The sequence below is a fragment of the Henckelia pumila genome, unplaced genomic scaffold, assembly GCF_033568475.1.
Source record: "Henckelia pumila isolate YLH828 unplaced genomic scaffold, ASM3356847v2 CTG_525:::fragment_3, whole genome shotgun sequence".
Classification (NCBI taxonomy): domain Eukaryota; kingdom Viridiplantae; phylum Streptophyta; class Magnoliopsida; order Lamiales; family Gesneriaceae; genus Henckelia; species Henckelia pumila.
In genome coordinates this window covers 620,566-632,627 of record NW_027331857.1, presented here as the reverse complement: position 1 = coordinate 632,627, position 12,062 = coordinate 620,566, and the positions used below count along the sequence as shown (strand labels likewise).

Here is a 12,062-nt window from a genome sequence, read left to right as displayed (position 1 = left end):
GAAGTTACGGATTCCATGTCTGTAAATCATATTTTCATCTGAATGTATTTATGAGTCTCCAAAATGTAAGTATTAAATCTATTAATAAAATATATTTTAACGAACAAATCAAGAAACACATTAACACAAACAAGGAGTCTATGATTACTCAGGATTGAGATTGATCTACATAAGATCATCTTAATGATGTTGATTAAAGTCTTTATAACGGTACTTAAATAAAGACTCTAAAATCACATTCGGTCATTGTCCTATATAATTAAATAATATAAAATGCCTCTACTTAATGTCCCCACACTAAAAGTTCGGATAAAACTTTCATATTTAAAATATTAGTAGACCGCATTAATGATTACCAATTAAAGATCCATACTTTAATCAATGATGAACATTTTAAATATATTATCTATGATTTTAATCCTCATGTATATAACAATTTTTATATACTAAAATCACATCAACTATAATATATTATGGATTTTATATAGATATCCATTTTTAAGCAAAATAGCATAAAACAATCAAACAATAGAATAAATAATTTTTTTATTTAAAATTAGCAATTAATAACAACTATCTGTTTTATTGGCACATTTCCAATAAGGAGTATATGTGTTCAAGATTTAAAAACACAGAGGTTTGATAGATCATTTCTTTTACCGTAGTTTTCATCAATATTGGGATTTCACATTATCATTTTTTCTTATTATTAGGGCAAAAAAACTAGTGAGAACGGATCAATTTTGTGAGACAGCTATCAAAAGTGTATATTTTGAAGGGAAATCAAATGGGGGGCTGTATATGCATGCTATGCTAATACCATACGCTAGTTCACCGCACACTTCCTCCATTTTCTCCCCTCCATTCTTGCAACAACACAAACCCATTTCCCCTTCTCGATTCTTGGATCTTACCTTTTCGCCTTGTTCGATTTCGGACGATGGGTTTTTCTCATTGATTCAGAAAAAAGATTTTTAAGTTCATGTGTGATGGGGCAGCAGTCGTTGATCTACAGCTTCGTGGCGAGGGGCACGGTGATCTTAGCAGAGTTCACGGAATTCACGGGGAATTTCACCAACATTGCCTCTCAATGCCTGCAGAAGCTGCCCGCTTCGAATAACAAATTCACCTACAATTGTGATGATCACACGTTTAATTACCTCGTTGATAATGGATTCAGTAAGTTCCTACGTACAGTTAATTTGGTTTTCTTTCTTTTGTCAAGAAAAATAAAAATAAAAATAAAATTTGAATGATGTTGTTTATGTTTTGTTTTGATTTTTGGAGTTTACCTGTTTGTTTGGTTTGTCCTTCTGTTTGCTGTAATTGTATATTATCCAATTGGACACGCAAAGGGGAAGCCCAAATAAAAATGTTCAAACCTCAGGTGAAAATTTTCTGCATAAAATTAAAACATACATCAAGTTTCTATCTATTACCTAATTTTTTCCAAGGGAAAATAGAGATTTTCGTCGTGTATGTTGGTCTTCTCGGGTGTCCAAATTGGGTCTTACCACGTGTCATTCAATTTTCATTTTTTTATTGGTTGCCGCGTATCTATCATGAAGGGTCACATTCGTCATCATGTCGAAAAATGTCAATTAAAAAATACAAAGATAACAAATTAGACTAAAATATGATAATGGTCTAAACCGCAAATTTACATGATTAAAATTACAATTTCCCTCATATTTTAAATGTCCTACAATTACCGAGAGTTATAAGATGATTTATTTAGTGTTTTGGAGAACTTGTTGGAGCAATAACAAAATTTTGTTGATGAAAAGATGAGAAATGTTTTCTAAAAGCTCTATAAAATACTAACTTAATAGCTCTGTGGTTCATTTTTTAATTTATGAAGTGTCTTACGCACCTCAGTATTGCAGCGAAAATGTTTACCTGCGAATTCAAATGGTTTAGGATCTATTTTGCTGGCTATGATTAAGAAGCAACTGAATAATTTTTCCCTTAGATTTTTGTAACATATGCTCAATCTTTGTAGCCTATTGTGTCGTTGCTGTGGAGTCCGCTGGTAGGCAAATTCCAATGGCCTTTTTGGAGCGAGTTAAGGATGATTTTAGCAAGAGATATGGAGGAGGAAAAGCCTCAACTGCCGGCGCCAATGGCCTAAAAAGAGAATTCGGGTATCTTCTTCCCTTTCTTTTAGTCTTTGCTTTCCAACTTGACCATATTGTTTTTGGCATTTTAGGCCAAAATTGAAAGAGCATATGCAGTACTGCGTCGATCATCCCGAAGAGATTAGCAAACTTGCTAAAGTGAAGGATCAGATTTCTCAAGTTAAAGGTGTGATGATGGAAAACATTGAGAAGGTAAATGAGTTTCTAGAGTTCCGATCCTTTGCCTTCAAAAGCTTCAATTCATATTGAGTTACTTATTGCATCCGTGGTGGTTTACTGTCTGTTCTTTAGGTTCTTGACCGTGGAGAAAAAATTGAACTACTTGTCGACAAAACCGAGAATCTCCGATCACAGGTTACTTTGAAGGATCTTCCATGTGTTTATTTGTGTTGCAACATATTGGCTTCAAATATAGAATATGATGGGTTTTGCAGTTGGAACTGTATTTCACCACTCCTATAATTTCTTGCATAAAATGTTGAACTTAAAAGAACCTAATCCACAAGAAATGTTCTTTCAGATAAACCTTGTTTGATCTGTATCCGCAGCAATTGCTTTGCCCTGTCTATGGGGAACAAAGATTGACGTGTGACACTTTATTTAGCTGCTTAACGAATCACATATTTGAATTGTTTAGTTAACATCAGCGCTAATTTCAAGAATGCCTCGTACTATATCTTTGGATTATGCTTATAGTGGTAATAACAAGGGAGATTTTTCCAAAAAAATTATAATCTCCACGCCTATAAGTCGAAAATTTTGAAAGAAGAAAAAGAACCATCATCAGATTTGTCTCCCAACATTTCATGGTTATATTATTTGAACGAATGCATGCGTTGAGTCATTTACTTTCTCGAATCAGGCATGCATATGTTGCATTCTATTTTTCTAAAGAGTTTGTCATTTTCTATGTTTTTACGTCGTGTTTCAGGCTCAAGATTTTAGGACGCAAGGAACCAAGATGAGGAGGAAAATGTGGATTCACAACATGAAGATAAAACTGATCGTGTTTGGTATTATCGTAGCGTTGATTCTAATCATCATTTTGACTGTTTGCCATGGCTTCAGGTGTTTTTAGTAGACGCTAGCCTCTTTTGCCAGTTATTTTGCCAAGAACATCATATTCTTTGCAAGTAGAATCTGATGTATAGATTATGCAAGCGTTTTACAGAAGGTGACGAGTTTAAAACGTAGGATTATTTTTTTTGTGTATACTTCACTGTTTAAGAGAATATTTCATGCCACTAAGTGTTAATATGCATGTACTCGAGTTCTTTCATAATATATGCTTTCATATGATTCATGATTAGCTAAACGTACACGTCGGATTTATAGTTTGATTCGGGATGATTTTTGGCATTTATATTTTTTGTAACAAAATATTTTTTTCTTAAGTCAGACTACCTAAATCTATCTACACATGTATATCAGATTTAGTTAGCTGTCCTTAATTTTGACGATTCATATACATCGGTTAACTTGTCACTGTCCACTGAAAAACAAATGAGCTTAAATTTTTAGGCTTTTAGCTCATGAAAATGAAGCTCAACACAACTCAGAAAGCTTGGGAACATGCTCTTGATCAGTTGAGCACGGTACATCGACAGTCTAATTCAACTTATAAAGACAATAATATTTTAAAAACGAAAATCAAAACACCTATATGATTGTTTGTACACAATCTCGAAATATTCACAAGTCGACGACTCATCAAGCTCGTGAGCCGGATGCACTCATCTTTCACTCATGAATTCTGACATTCGTTTGTCCTCGTTTACTATTCACTCGAAATCTGTATTTTTCACGCTATAGTTATGAGGAATCAATTCCAATCTCTCAACACTCATAAAACATCCCGAAATGGGGTAAAAAAAGGTAAAGAAGGTAGAAAGATTACAGTGTGAAACAAAATTCGACAAGTTGCGCGTGATTCTATTGCATTTATGTGTCCTACAAAAGAGTGTTTCTGAAAATACTATGAAATTACAACAATGTAAGAATAGCCAATGCCACGAATACATCAAAATGTAAGCTCACCATTCGCTGCAGCATTATTATTATTATTCCCCTGAGGTGGGCTAATGATAATCCAAAGCAAAGAAACTGTAATAGAAATAAGCCCCGTCCAAACATATATAATAGTGGGCAATCTCCCTTTTCTCCCCATGAGTCCCTTTGCAAATGGGTACATATGAGCCAGAACCCAGAAGCTAAAGAAGGCGCCTCCAAAAAGCTTGCTCCATTGCGGGATAACGCTGTATATAGTTCGTGCAGACCCGATGACCAGGGCCACTATATTGACAATAATGATAGCTAGTGGAATTATGAAGAGACCGGTCCATTTCACAATATAAAGATCTGCATAGATGTCATCTTCATCTTCGCCTACCGATTTTGAGGTTAAAGTGAATGAGATTTCGATCCCGGCTATGACTTTTAGGAGGCCTTGTAACACAGCCACTAGATGCGCGCTTGAGCCCCCGATGACCCAAAATTGCTCGTTCCGCCACCATTCCTCTAGGCCAATGCCGGACCACTTTACTTCGAGGAGGGAAATGAACATCAGTGCCAAGGTTATGATCAGGAGGTAGACAAGGAACGAGATGTCGAGTGATTGGACGATGAATTGTCCGGATAAGAGGGAAAGAGCAGGGAGGAAGCAGTAGACTACTAGGAAAATAGATGTGAATGGGTAGATACCAACATTTAGGTATGCAATACGTTGGAGAAACTTGAGGCGCGAGGTTGCTAACAAGGCATTGTTCCGTGAAAAGAAGATCTCGACTGATCCCGTGGCCCATCTGAGCACTTGGTGGAGACGATCGGTGAGATTGATGGGCGCGGTCCCTCTAAAGGCGTCTCGTTTCGTTATGCAATAAACTGAACGCCACCCGCGGTTGTGCATTCGGTAGCCTGTGACCACATCTTCCGTCACTGATCCATATATCCAACCTATTCTGTCTCCCCATTCTGTCTTGTCTTCATACCTATCATTGATGATAATGAAGTGAGTGTATAGGTAGGTAAATTGTAATGCTAATGAACAAAAAGTGTGAGTCACAAATTTACCAGCAAGAAATGACAGCGATTGCTTCAGCGACAGTAGGGGCATCAAGGGGTGGACGTGGAACAAGTAGTGCACCGGGAGGCCTACCGTTCTTGACTGAGATATGATCAGCGAGCGGTCGTCCTTGAAACTCAGCAACTGGTATAGAATCAGTGAAAATGGTGGAGTTGCCAAACTTTTTCGGTAAGTTCAGATCAGGATGCTCGTTTAGCGGCTCCTCTTCTTCTGATTCAGGCTGGATTTTCTTCGCGGGCGCCTTGTTTTGTCCAATGATGCCTGTATAATCACTTGCCCTTGGTGGATGAAAACCGTACAATGCATACCTCCTAAACATGCATCCTGTTCCCACATACACCGGACCTTGGAGTCCATCCAAGGCTCTCATATTTCCTGCATTTTTTAATATCAAATTCATTGAACAAATCAATCTAACAGGTCCAACTCTGTTGATGTTATACACAAATCATAAGTTCACTTTTTCTCACCATCAAAAAAGACTGTGTTATGGTTAGCATATCTGTCTGAGGGATCTATTCCCTCGAATCTTTGTGGGAACTGGATGTAGCAGATACGGTCACCCCCCCGATCCATCATATAACACATGCCTTCCCGAATAGCCATAGAGTTATAGATATAGTGATCACAGTCCAAGTTTAGAATGAACGGTCCGTTGGATAGTATGGCCGACGCTCTCACCAGAGCATTCATGGCTCCAGCTTTCTTGTTATGATCATAACACTGTCGTTTTTCTCGTGAGACATAGGCAAACATGGGAAGCCGGATGTCAATACCTGTGAAGTCCAATCTCCCTTCATCAGGACCGCCCATTACTGGATCATTTTCGGGTACCTTGCTCATAATCTATTAGGAAACAGGCTAAGAATCAGAAAATTTATTTTCAAAAACACCTTGACATAAACTTCTGCTATTATCTTGAACATTTATAAGTGTAATACAATGCCTACGATATATATATTTTTTGGAGTTCAAGTGAAATTTTATCAAGAAATGATTCATTTTTAATGTTTTGGGCACCTGCAAAATACCAGCATGGTCTCCCTTTGAGTGATCAATCACAGGCTTGTGCCAGGTTCCGGGCCAATGCGTCCCATCTGCCATCCACGTAGCCTTGGTGACCTCAATTTTCTGGTCTGGTGGCAGAACACCATTGTTCTTGTCTCTGATGAGTTTCTTTTCCCTCATCTCCTCGTTTTTGTTATAAGTTTCGCACCTTTTGCGTATAACTTCAGGCAAGCCATTAATCCTGACCTTAAACTCATCGTATTCCCTCTTGATCCACCGCCGATCCTTTACAAAATCAAGACGTTTCTTATTCTTCGTCGGGTCTGTTTTCTGGCTGAAATAACTATCTGGATTCCTTGGCTCTATATTGTGCTTCCGACAAAATGGCACCCACATCTGTTGATCAAGACATTTTAGTGAGTTAGTAATTACTCATTATCATAGTATAAAATTATGTATCAGCAACATTTTACAAAAAAAAAAAAAAAAAGTTGCTAATTCATTAATACATAGACTATGGAATTTCAAATTGTACTCGACGAGTCATGATATAACTTGCAGATGTAACAATACCTCGGCAAATTTGACAGCCTCAGCCATGGCCTCAAACGTGAGAATCGCCCCACCATCGTCCGATATGTATATACATATTTTCTCAACAGGATACTCAACAGCAAGAATGGATAAAATGGTGTTAGAAGTGACTAAAGGAGGCTCTTTTTCTGGATCAGCCGTAGATATAAAAACATCTACCCCAGGAAGATCTGACCGTCCGTTTGGATTCGCGGGAGAAGGCGATTCAAACTTGTCTTTAAGAGCAGCCAAATCCGCAGCTCGGTTTATAGGATTGAACTTCGGAAGGATATCGAGAAGCCAAGAAAATGCAAACCATATCTCACACACAATAGACATTCCCCACAACCACATTGCATCCTCGTTAGGATTCCGTACTCTCCAGGAAAGGAAGAGAACCAGTGCGATCATTCGGAACACGATAAGCAATCTGTACGTACATGGAAAATTCAGTAAATACTATGTGGAGACAGGTCTCTCTAAGCTAATAATGTTAAGAAATAATAGCATGTGTTTTTTTTAAAAAAAAGAAAAAAAATTCAATATATTTTTACATTTTAACAAAGTGATAATGGCCTGTATATATCTATATGTAAGCTAGAATATTATATAATATTTCACCTATATGGGCTGAGTACCCCTGCAGGAACCTTAATTTTTCTGGTCAGTGGTTTCCATGGCTTGTCCATGAAATCTTGCATGCTCATTCCAGTATCATGATCGAATGAATCCTCATCCTGTTGCCAAAAAGCATTCCCTATCCCATACTTCCCTTTCGTCTCGAAGAGCCAACGATTATGATCGAAATCCTGCGTCTGGCTCCTTAACAACATCGACTTATTATTGTTCTTCATGACCGACATCCTGCGATCTAGCTTTCCGGCCATATTACCGCCACCATCCTCGTTTCCACCCTGGCTGGCCGTTCTAATATGTTGTGAATCCGTGCGCAATCTCGACGGCGGTGCGTTGAATGATGTCGGACCGTCGGGCTTGTCTCCAGACGCATCGACTCCCGGCTGGTTATCTGGAGTAGGAGGCATCATGACCGTGTAGTTTATGTAGTCATTTTGGGTGGCGTAGTCTCCGGGGACATCTATCTCGTCGTCCCGGGAAAGGCTCACCACACGTCCGCTCGACGTCCGACGAGCGAATTTTATAGGCGGTCGGTCAACCGAGGAGGATTGCCTTCTTGGACCGGATGATGTCGCCATTGAATGCTAAATCTTCGGTTAGTTGTCCATATGAACGCACAGAATCTTGGATGAGATATACATCATATCATTTATGGTCTGTTTTCAAGGATATATATTGAATCTTAATTTTGGGGAAAGTCGAGAAAATAGTCCGAATATATATTTTTCAAAGAAGAATGGTGAGAAAAAAAATGGTGCAAGGTAATGAAGAAAGGGTAATATGGCAAAGAAAATGCTAAAAATAGGTGGTGTCAAAGTATCATTTCATGCAATGGACATGAAACCTTTTTTCACTCCAAGCCTCTCTCTTTCTCTCTACCTTGTACACTTTGGTCTTGTAGCTACGCGGAGACGTTGAATGCATGAAGATCAGACGTGGTCTATTGTATGCCATTGGATTAATCCTTAGAACATAATGGTACCATCGAATAAATCGTTGAATTGAAAACCAACTAGGGTAACCGTTCGCCTCCAAAAGGTGTCCAAGTCGGTGGAGTACTATGTAAGCACTTGGTCACATATCAGCTATTCGATACCCTTATCAACACTTTTTTGAATTAGTCTATGTTGCACAGAGTTTGTCCAATGCGGTTTATTTTACTAGCGTGATTTATAGGCTATTTCGTTACTTTAGAGATTTAATCAGTTTGTTTCGAAAAATAATGGCCGCAAGTTCTCGCATCATTAAAAAAAAAAAACAAACAAAAACAAAAAAAATTAGGATAGCAGTTCTTGTTCCAAATGCTAATTGTGTGACGTGGAATTCAATCACTTGCCAACTACGTTTAACTTTTAAGAGAATTTTTAAAGGGGAAATTCATTAGGATTTTTTTAACATGAAATTCATTAGATTCAATATACCATAAAATGGAAAATTTCAGGAGTATGTGTATAAATGTTAAATATCTATATCTATATATCTATCTATCTATCTATCTATATATATATATATATATATATATATATATTATATTTACCTACTATAAAAATATGAATGTAGGGGCAAAGTTTTTGCAATGTGTATATACATGTTTATCCTTTTGTTTCATTTGAATGGAATTTTAATGAGAGTTATATAAGTAAAATTACAAAAACAATAGGGACAAAAATGAAAAAATACACAAAACAATTGATTGGATGTAATAATTGATTGGGTGTCATAATATCACACATTTAACTTTCGTCTTAATAGAAGTTATTTAATTCTATAACTTACGTACATTTTTTACTATTGATTGTGTCAGATTGTCTAAAAAATTATCGTACATAAAATTTATATGTTATTATATGATTTTTTTTTATTTCGTTCATGTATTTGCAAGATTCTAATATAAATTTTTTAATACTATTTTATTATTATTCAATCAAAAATTGGATAAATGATTCAAAATGATAGTGAAAATTAATTATATTGTATTTTCACTAAAATTACTTATTTATGTTGCAAAATTTTTAAAATATTTTATGTAACTACACAAATATTCAATATTATGATTGCGTTTAATAATTTTATACTTATATTATTTTGTTTATGATTATGACATTATTTTGGTTGTTTAAAAAATAGTTACATTATTTCAAATAAAAACATTAGTCATGTCAATTTATTATTGTATAGCTTATAAAGCAATAATTGTTAATATTTATTTACGAAAGATACACTCTAATATAAAAATAAATTATCATGAGGACAATTCAAATAGTATATTAATAAAAAGTTTACAAAATAAATAAATGATTATTGTAAAAATTATATAGTATTTTCAAAAAATTTCAAAATATTTGAAGTAACTAGACAATTAATAAAAATTTCAATACTTATTTCAATTATTTATTATGATTATTTATTTCAAAGTTCTATGCGTTTGATAATATATTCTATACTTATATTATTTTTTTCATGATTATTTTATTAGTTTGGTTGTTTAAACAATGGTTAAATTATTTCAAAGAAAAACAATGGTCATATAAATTTATTATTGTGTAGCTTATAACCCAATAATTGTTTATATTATTTTTACGAAAGATACATTCTAATATAAAAATAAAATATCATGCATTTAGATGATTACTTTAATAAATGAAATGTTACGCATTTATTTATATATATACACACAGACACACACACACACGCACACATGAATTGATATAAAAATCAATAGATTAATAAAACTGTAGCAAATTGTAAACAAACATTAGTTTTAATAGAGTTAAATAAAATTGTTAGATAAACATAATTTATCTACTCGGTATAAATTAAAAAATTCAAATGATTGAAAATAAAAATATCAATTATCATTAAGTAATACTTAGTATAAAAGTTGAGAAAAAAATTTTTTATTTACAAATAATACTTTGAATATGTAAATTTTATGGCAAGGAGATTAATTTATTATATTTTATATTTTTGTATAAAAAATATTTTGTTAAAATATTTCCTCATATGTTTACATGTTATTTTTTTTTAAATAGTGATAGGGTTGTGTAATATGTCAATAATCAAACTATTTATAAAATGAATAAAAAGAATAGAATAAATCATACAGCCTATTAATGAAATGTTTATAATTAAAAAGTTATTATAAAAGTATCTTCATTATAATTGTAATGTTTAATTTTTAGTTGGTAAAAGAAAAGAAAAGAAAATTTTAGTTAAATATGATAAATTTAGAACATATATTAAAAAATAATTAAAACTATTAATTAATAATACATAGTGAAATTATCATGTATATATAATAATGATTTAGAAACCATTTATTTAAGATGATCAGATATAACTATTAATTAATATAAATATTATATTTTAAAATATAATAAATAAAACAACATAGAAAAATTTTGTTGAAGACAATAATTTATTGATATTTATTCTTAATATATCTACAATACTACATGTAAGTGATATGGAAATAAGAAATAGATCGATGCATTTGAATGTGATGACATAATAATTAATGTATGGCGCTGAAATTAACTACTATTAAAATAATGTTAAATTATTTGAATTTAAAAATAAATTATAATTTTAAAAATGAAAAAACTTTGTAGTGACGTAAATTGGCATGACACCAAAAATATTGAAATAAATTGGTATATTATCGGAGATGCTAGAGAGATCCAAATCCTATATTCACCGTTCATAATGAAGTTAAATATTTTTAAAGCTGCTGTCAAAATTTCAGCTTGATCTAACTGCTAGAACTCTGGATATGATTTTTGCAAGAATTCTGTGCGTGTATGGAGAAAGGGAAGCGATCCCGCGCTGGTTGCTGGCGCGCCCTGGACACAAAGAACAAGCGCAGCCGCGCAAGTGAAGAAGATCAGCAGCGCTTCTTGTTCAAGAGTCAAGCGCAGCCGTGCTAAGGTGGAAGAGCAGCAACGCTAAGGGTACGTAAAAAAAGAGCAGCAACGCTTATGGACAAGAGCAGCAGCGCTCAATCATCGAATAGGAAGCGTTTCTGCGCTAGGAAATCAAGAGCTTTTGTTTTGCAGCGTGTGAAGAAAAAAACTAAAATTTCAGAACTTGGAAACTCTCGACTTGTTGGGCTTCTTTTACGGGCTTCGAGGAAACATAAAAGAGGCTGGAACCACATGCATATGAGGAAGAAAAACATGCACGAGAAGGGAAAAAATGCATTAAGATCAGCAGCCGCACTTTGAAAAACACAAATCGCACGCAAACAACAGGAGAAACGAGAGAAAAGAAGGGAGAGAGCTGATGCGCACAAGGAAGTGAAGAGAAAAGATCAAAGACGAAGGACGTGGACCCTATTTTGGCTTCGTTTCTCGTTATCTTTACTTCTTAAATTCTGAATATTGATGTCTAAACTCCTAAACATGGTTTGTGTTTGTTTAGATTGCATCATGAACTAAATTCTTAAATATATAGGTTGATATAGCTTAGTCGAGACAACTTCTAAAATTTTTTAATTTATTTGATTGAATTCCCTTAATTTAATTGTGTTTTTTAGAATTGATTGTCTTTTAATTACCTGATCAATAACTGAATTGTCATATTTATTTGAAAACGGTGCTCGGAAGAGGGGATTTTGAATAGGACCA

General features: G+C 34.3%; 2 protein-coding genes across 2 annotated transcripts; one reads left to right on the top strand and one right to left on the bottom strand.

The window, feature by feature from the left end:
* Positions 1 to 689: 689 nt before the first annotated feature.
* On the top strand, positions 690 to 3,403 carry LOC140872992 (putative vesicle-associated membrane protein 726). Its single transcript, XM_073275937.1, has 5 exons — positions 690 to 1,179; positions 2,003 to 2,144; positions 2,210 to 2,330; positions 2,430 to 2,492; positions 3,070 to 3,403. Exons 1-5 carry the CDS (start codon positions 990 to 992, stop codon positions 3,214 to 3,216), a joined length of 663 nt encoding a protein of 220 aa, XP_073132038.1. The 5' UTR covers positions 690 to 989; the 3' UTR covers positions 3,217 to 3,403.
* A 695-nt stretch (positions 3,404 to 4,098) lies between these two features.
* On the bottom strand, positions 4,099 to 8,033 carry LOC140872991 (cellulose synthase-like protein D1). The gene is made up of 6 exons (XM_073275936.1): positions 7,423 to 8,033; positions 6,802 to 7,231; positions 6,241 to 6,624; positions 5,691 to 6,066; positions 5,208 to 5,595; positions 4,099 to 5,125 (listed from the first exon to the last, which is right to left on the bottom strand). Exons 1-6 carry the CDS (start codon positions 8,013 to 8,015, stop codon positions 4,159 to 4,161), a joined length of 3,138 nt encoding a protein of 1,045 aa, XP_073132037.1. The 5' UTR covers positions 8,016 to 8,033; the 3' UTR covers positions 4,099 to 4,158.
* Between the last annotated feature and the right edge of the window lie 4,029 nt (positions 8,034 to 12,062).

What these genes read in the sequence shown, in the direction of transcription:
- LOC140872992 (XM_073275937.1), top strand. Translation starts at nt 990, where the DNA reads ATGGGGCAGCAGTCGTTGATCTACAGCTTCGTGGCGAGGGGCACGGTG. An exon ending in TGATGGAAAACATTGAGAAG is followed by an intron (nt 2,331 to 2,429) that starts GTAAATGAGTTT and finishes TCTGTTCTTTAG; the next exon opens with GTTCTTGACCGTGGAGAAAA. An exon ending in CCGAGAATCTCCGATCACAG is followed by an intron (nt 2,493 to 3,069) that starts GTTACTTTGAAG and finishes GTCGTGTTTCAG; the next exon opens with GCTCAAGATTTTAGGACGCA.
- LOC140872991 (XM_073275936.1), bottom strand. Translation starts at nt 8,015, where the DNA reads ATGGCGACATCATCCGGTCCAAGAAGGCAATCCTCCTCGGTTGACCGA. An exon ending in ACCATGCTGGTATTTTGCAG is followed by an intron (nt 6,067 to 6,240) that starts GTGCCCAAAACA and finishes GTTTCCTAATAG; the next exon opens with ATTATGAGCAAGGTACCCGA. An exon ending in TAACACAGTCTTTTTTGATG is followed by an intron (nt 5,596 to 5,690) that starts GTGAGAAAAAGT and finishes TAAAAAATGCAG; the next exon opens with GAAATATGAGAGCCTTGGAT.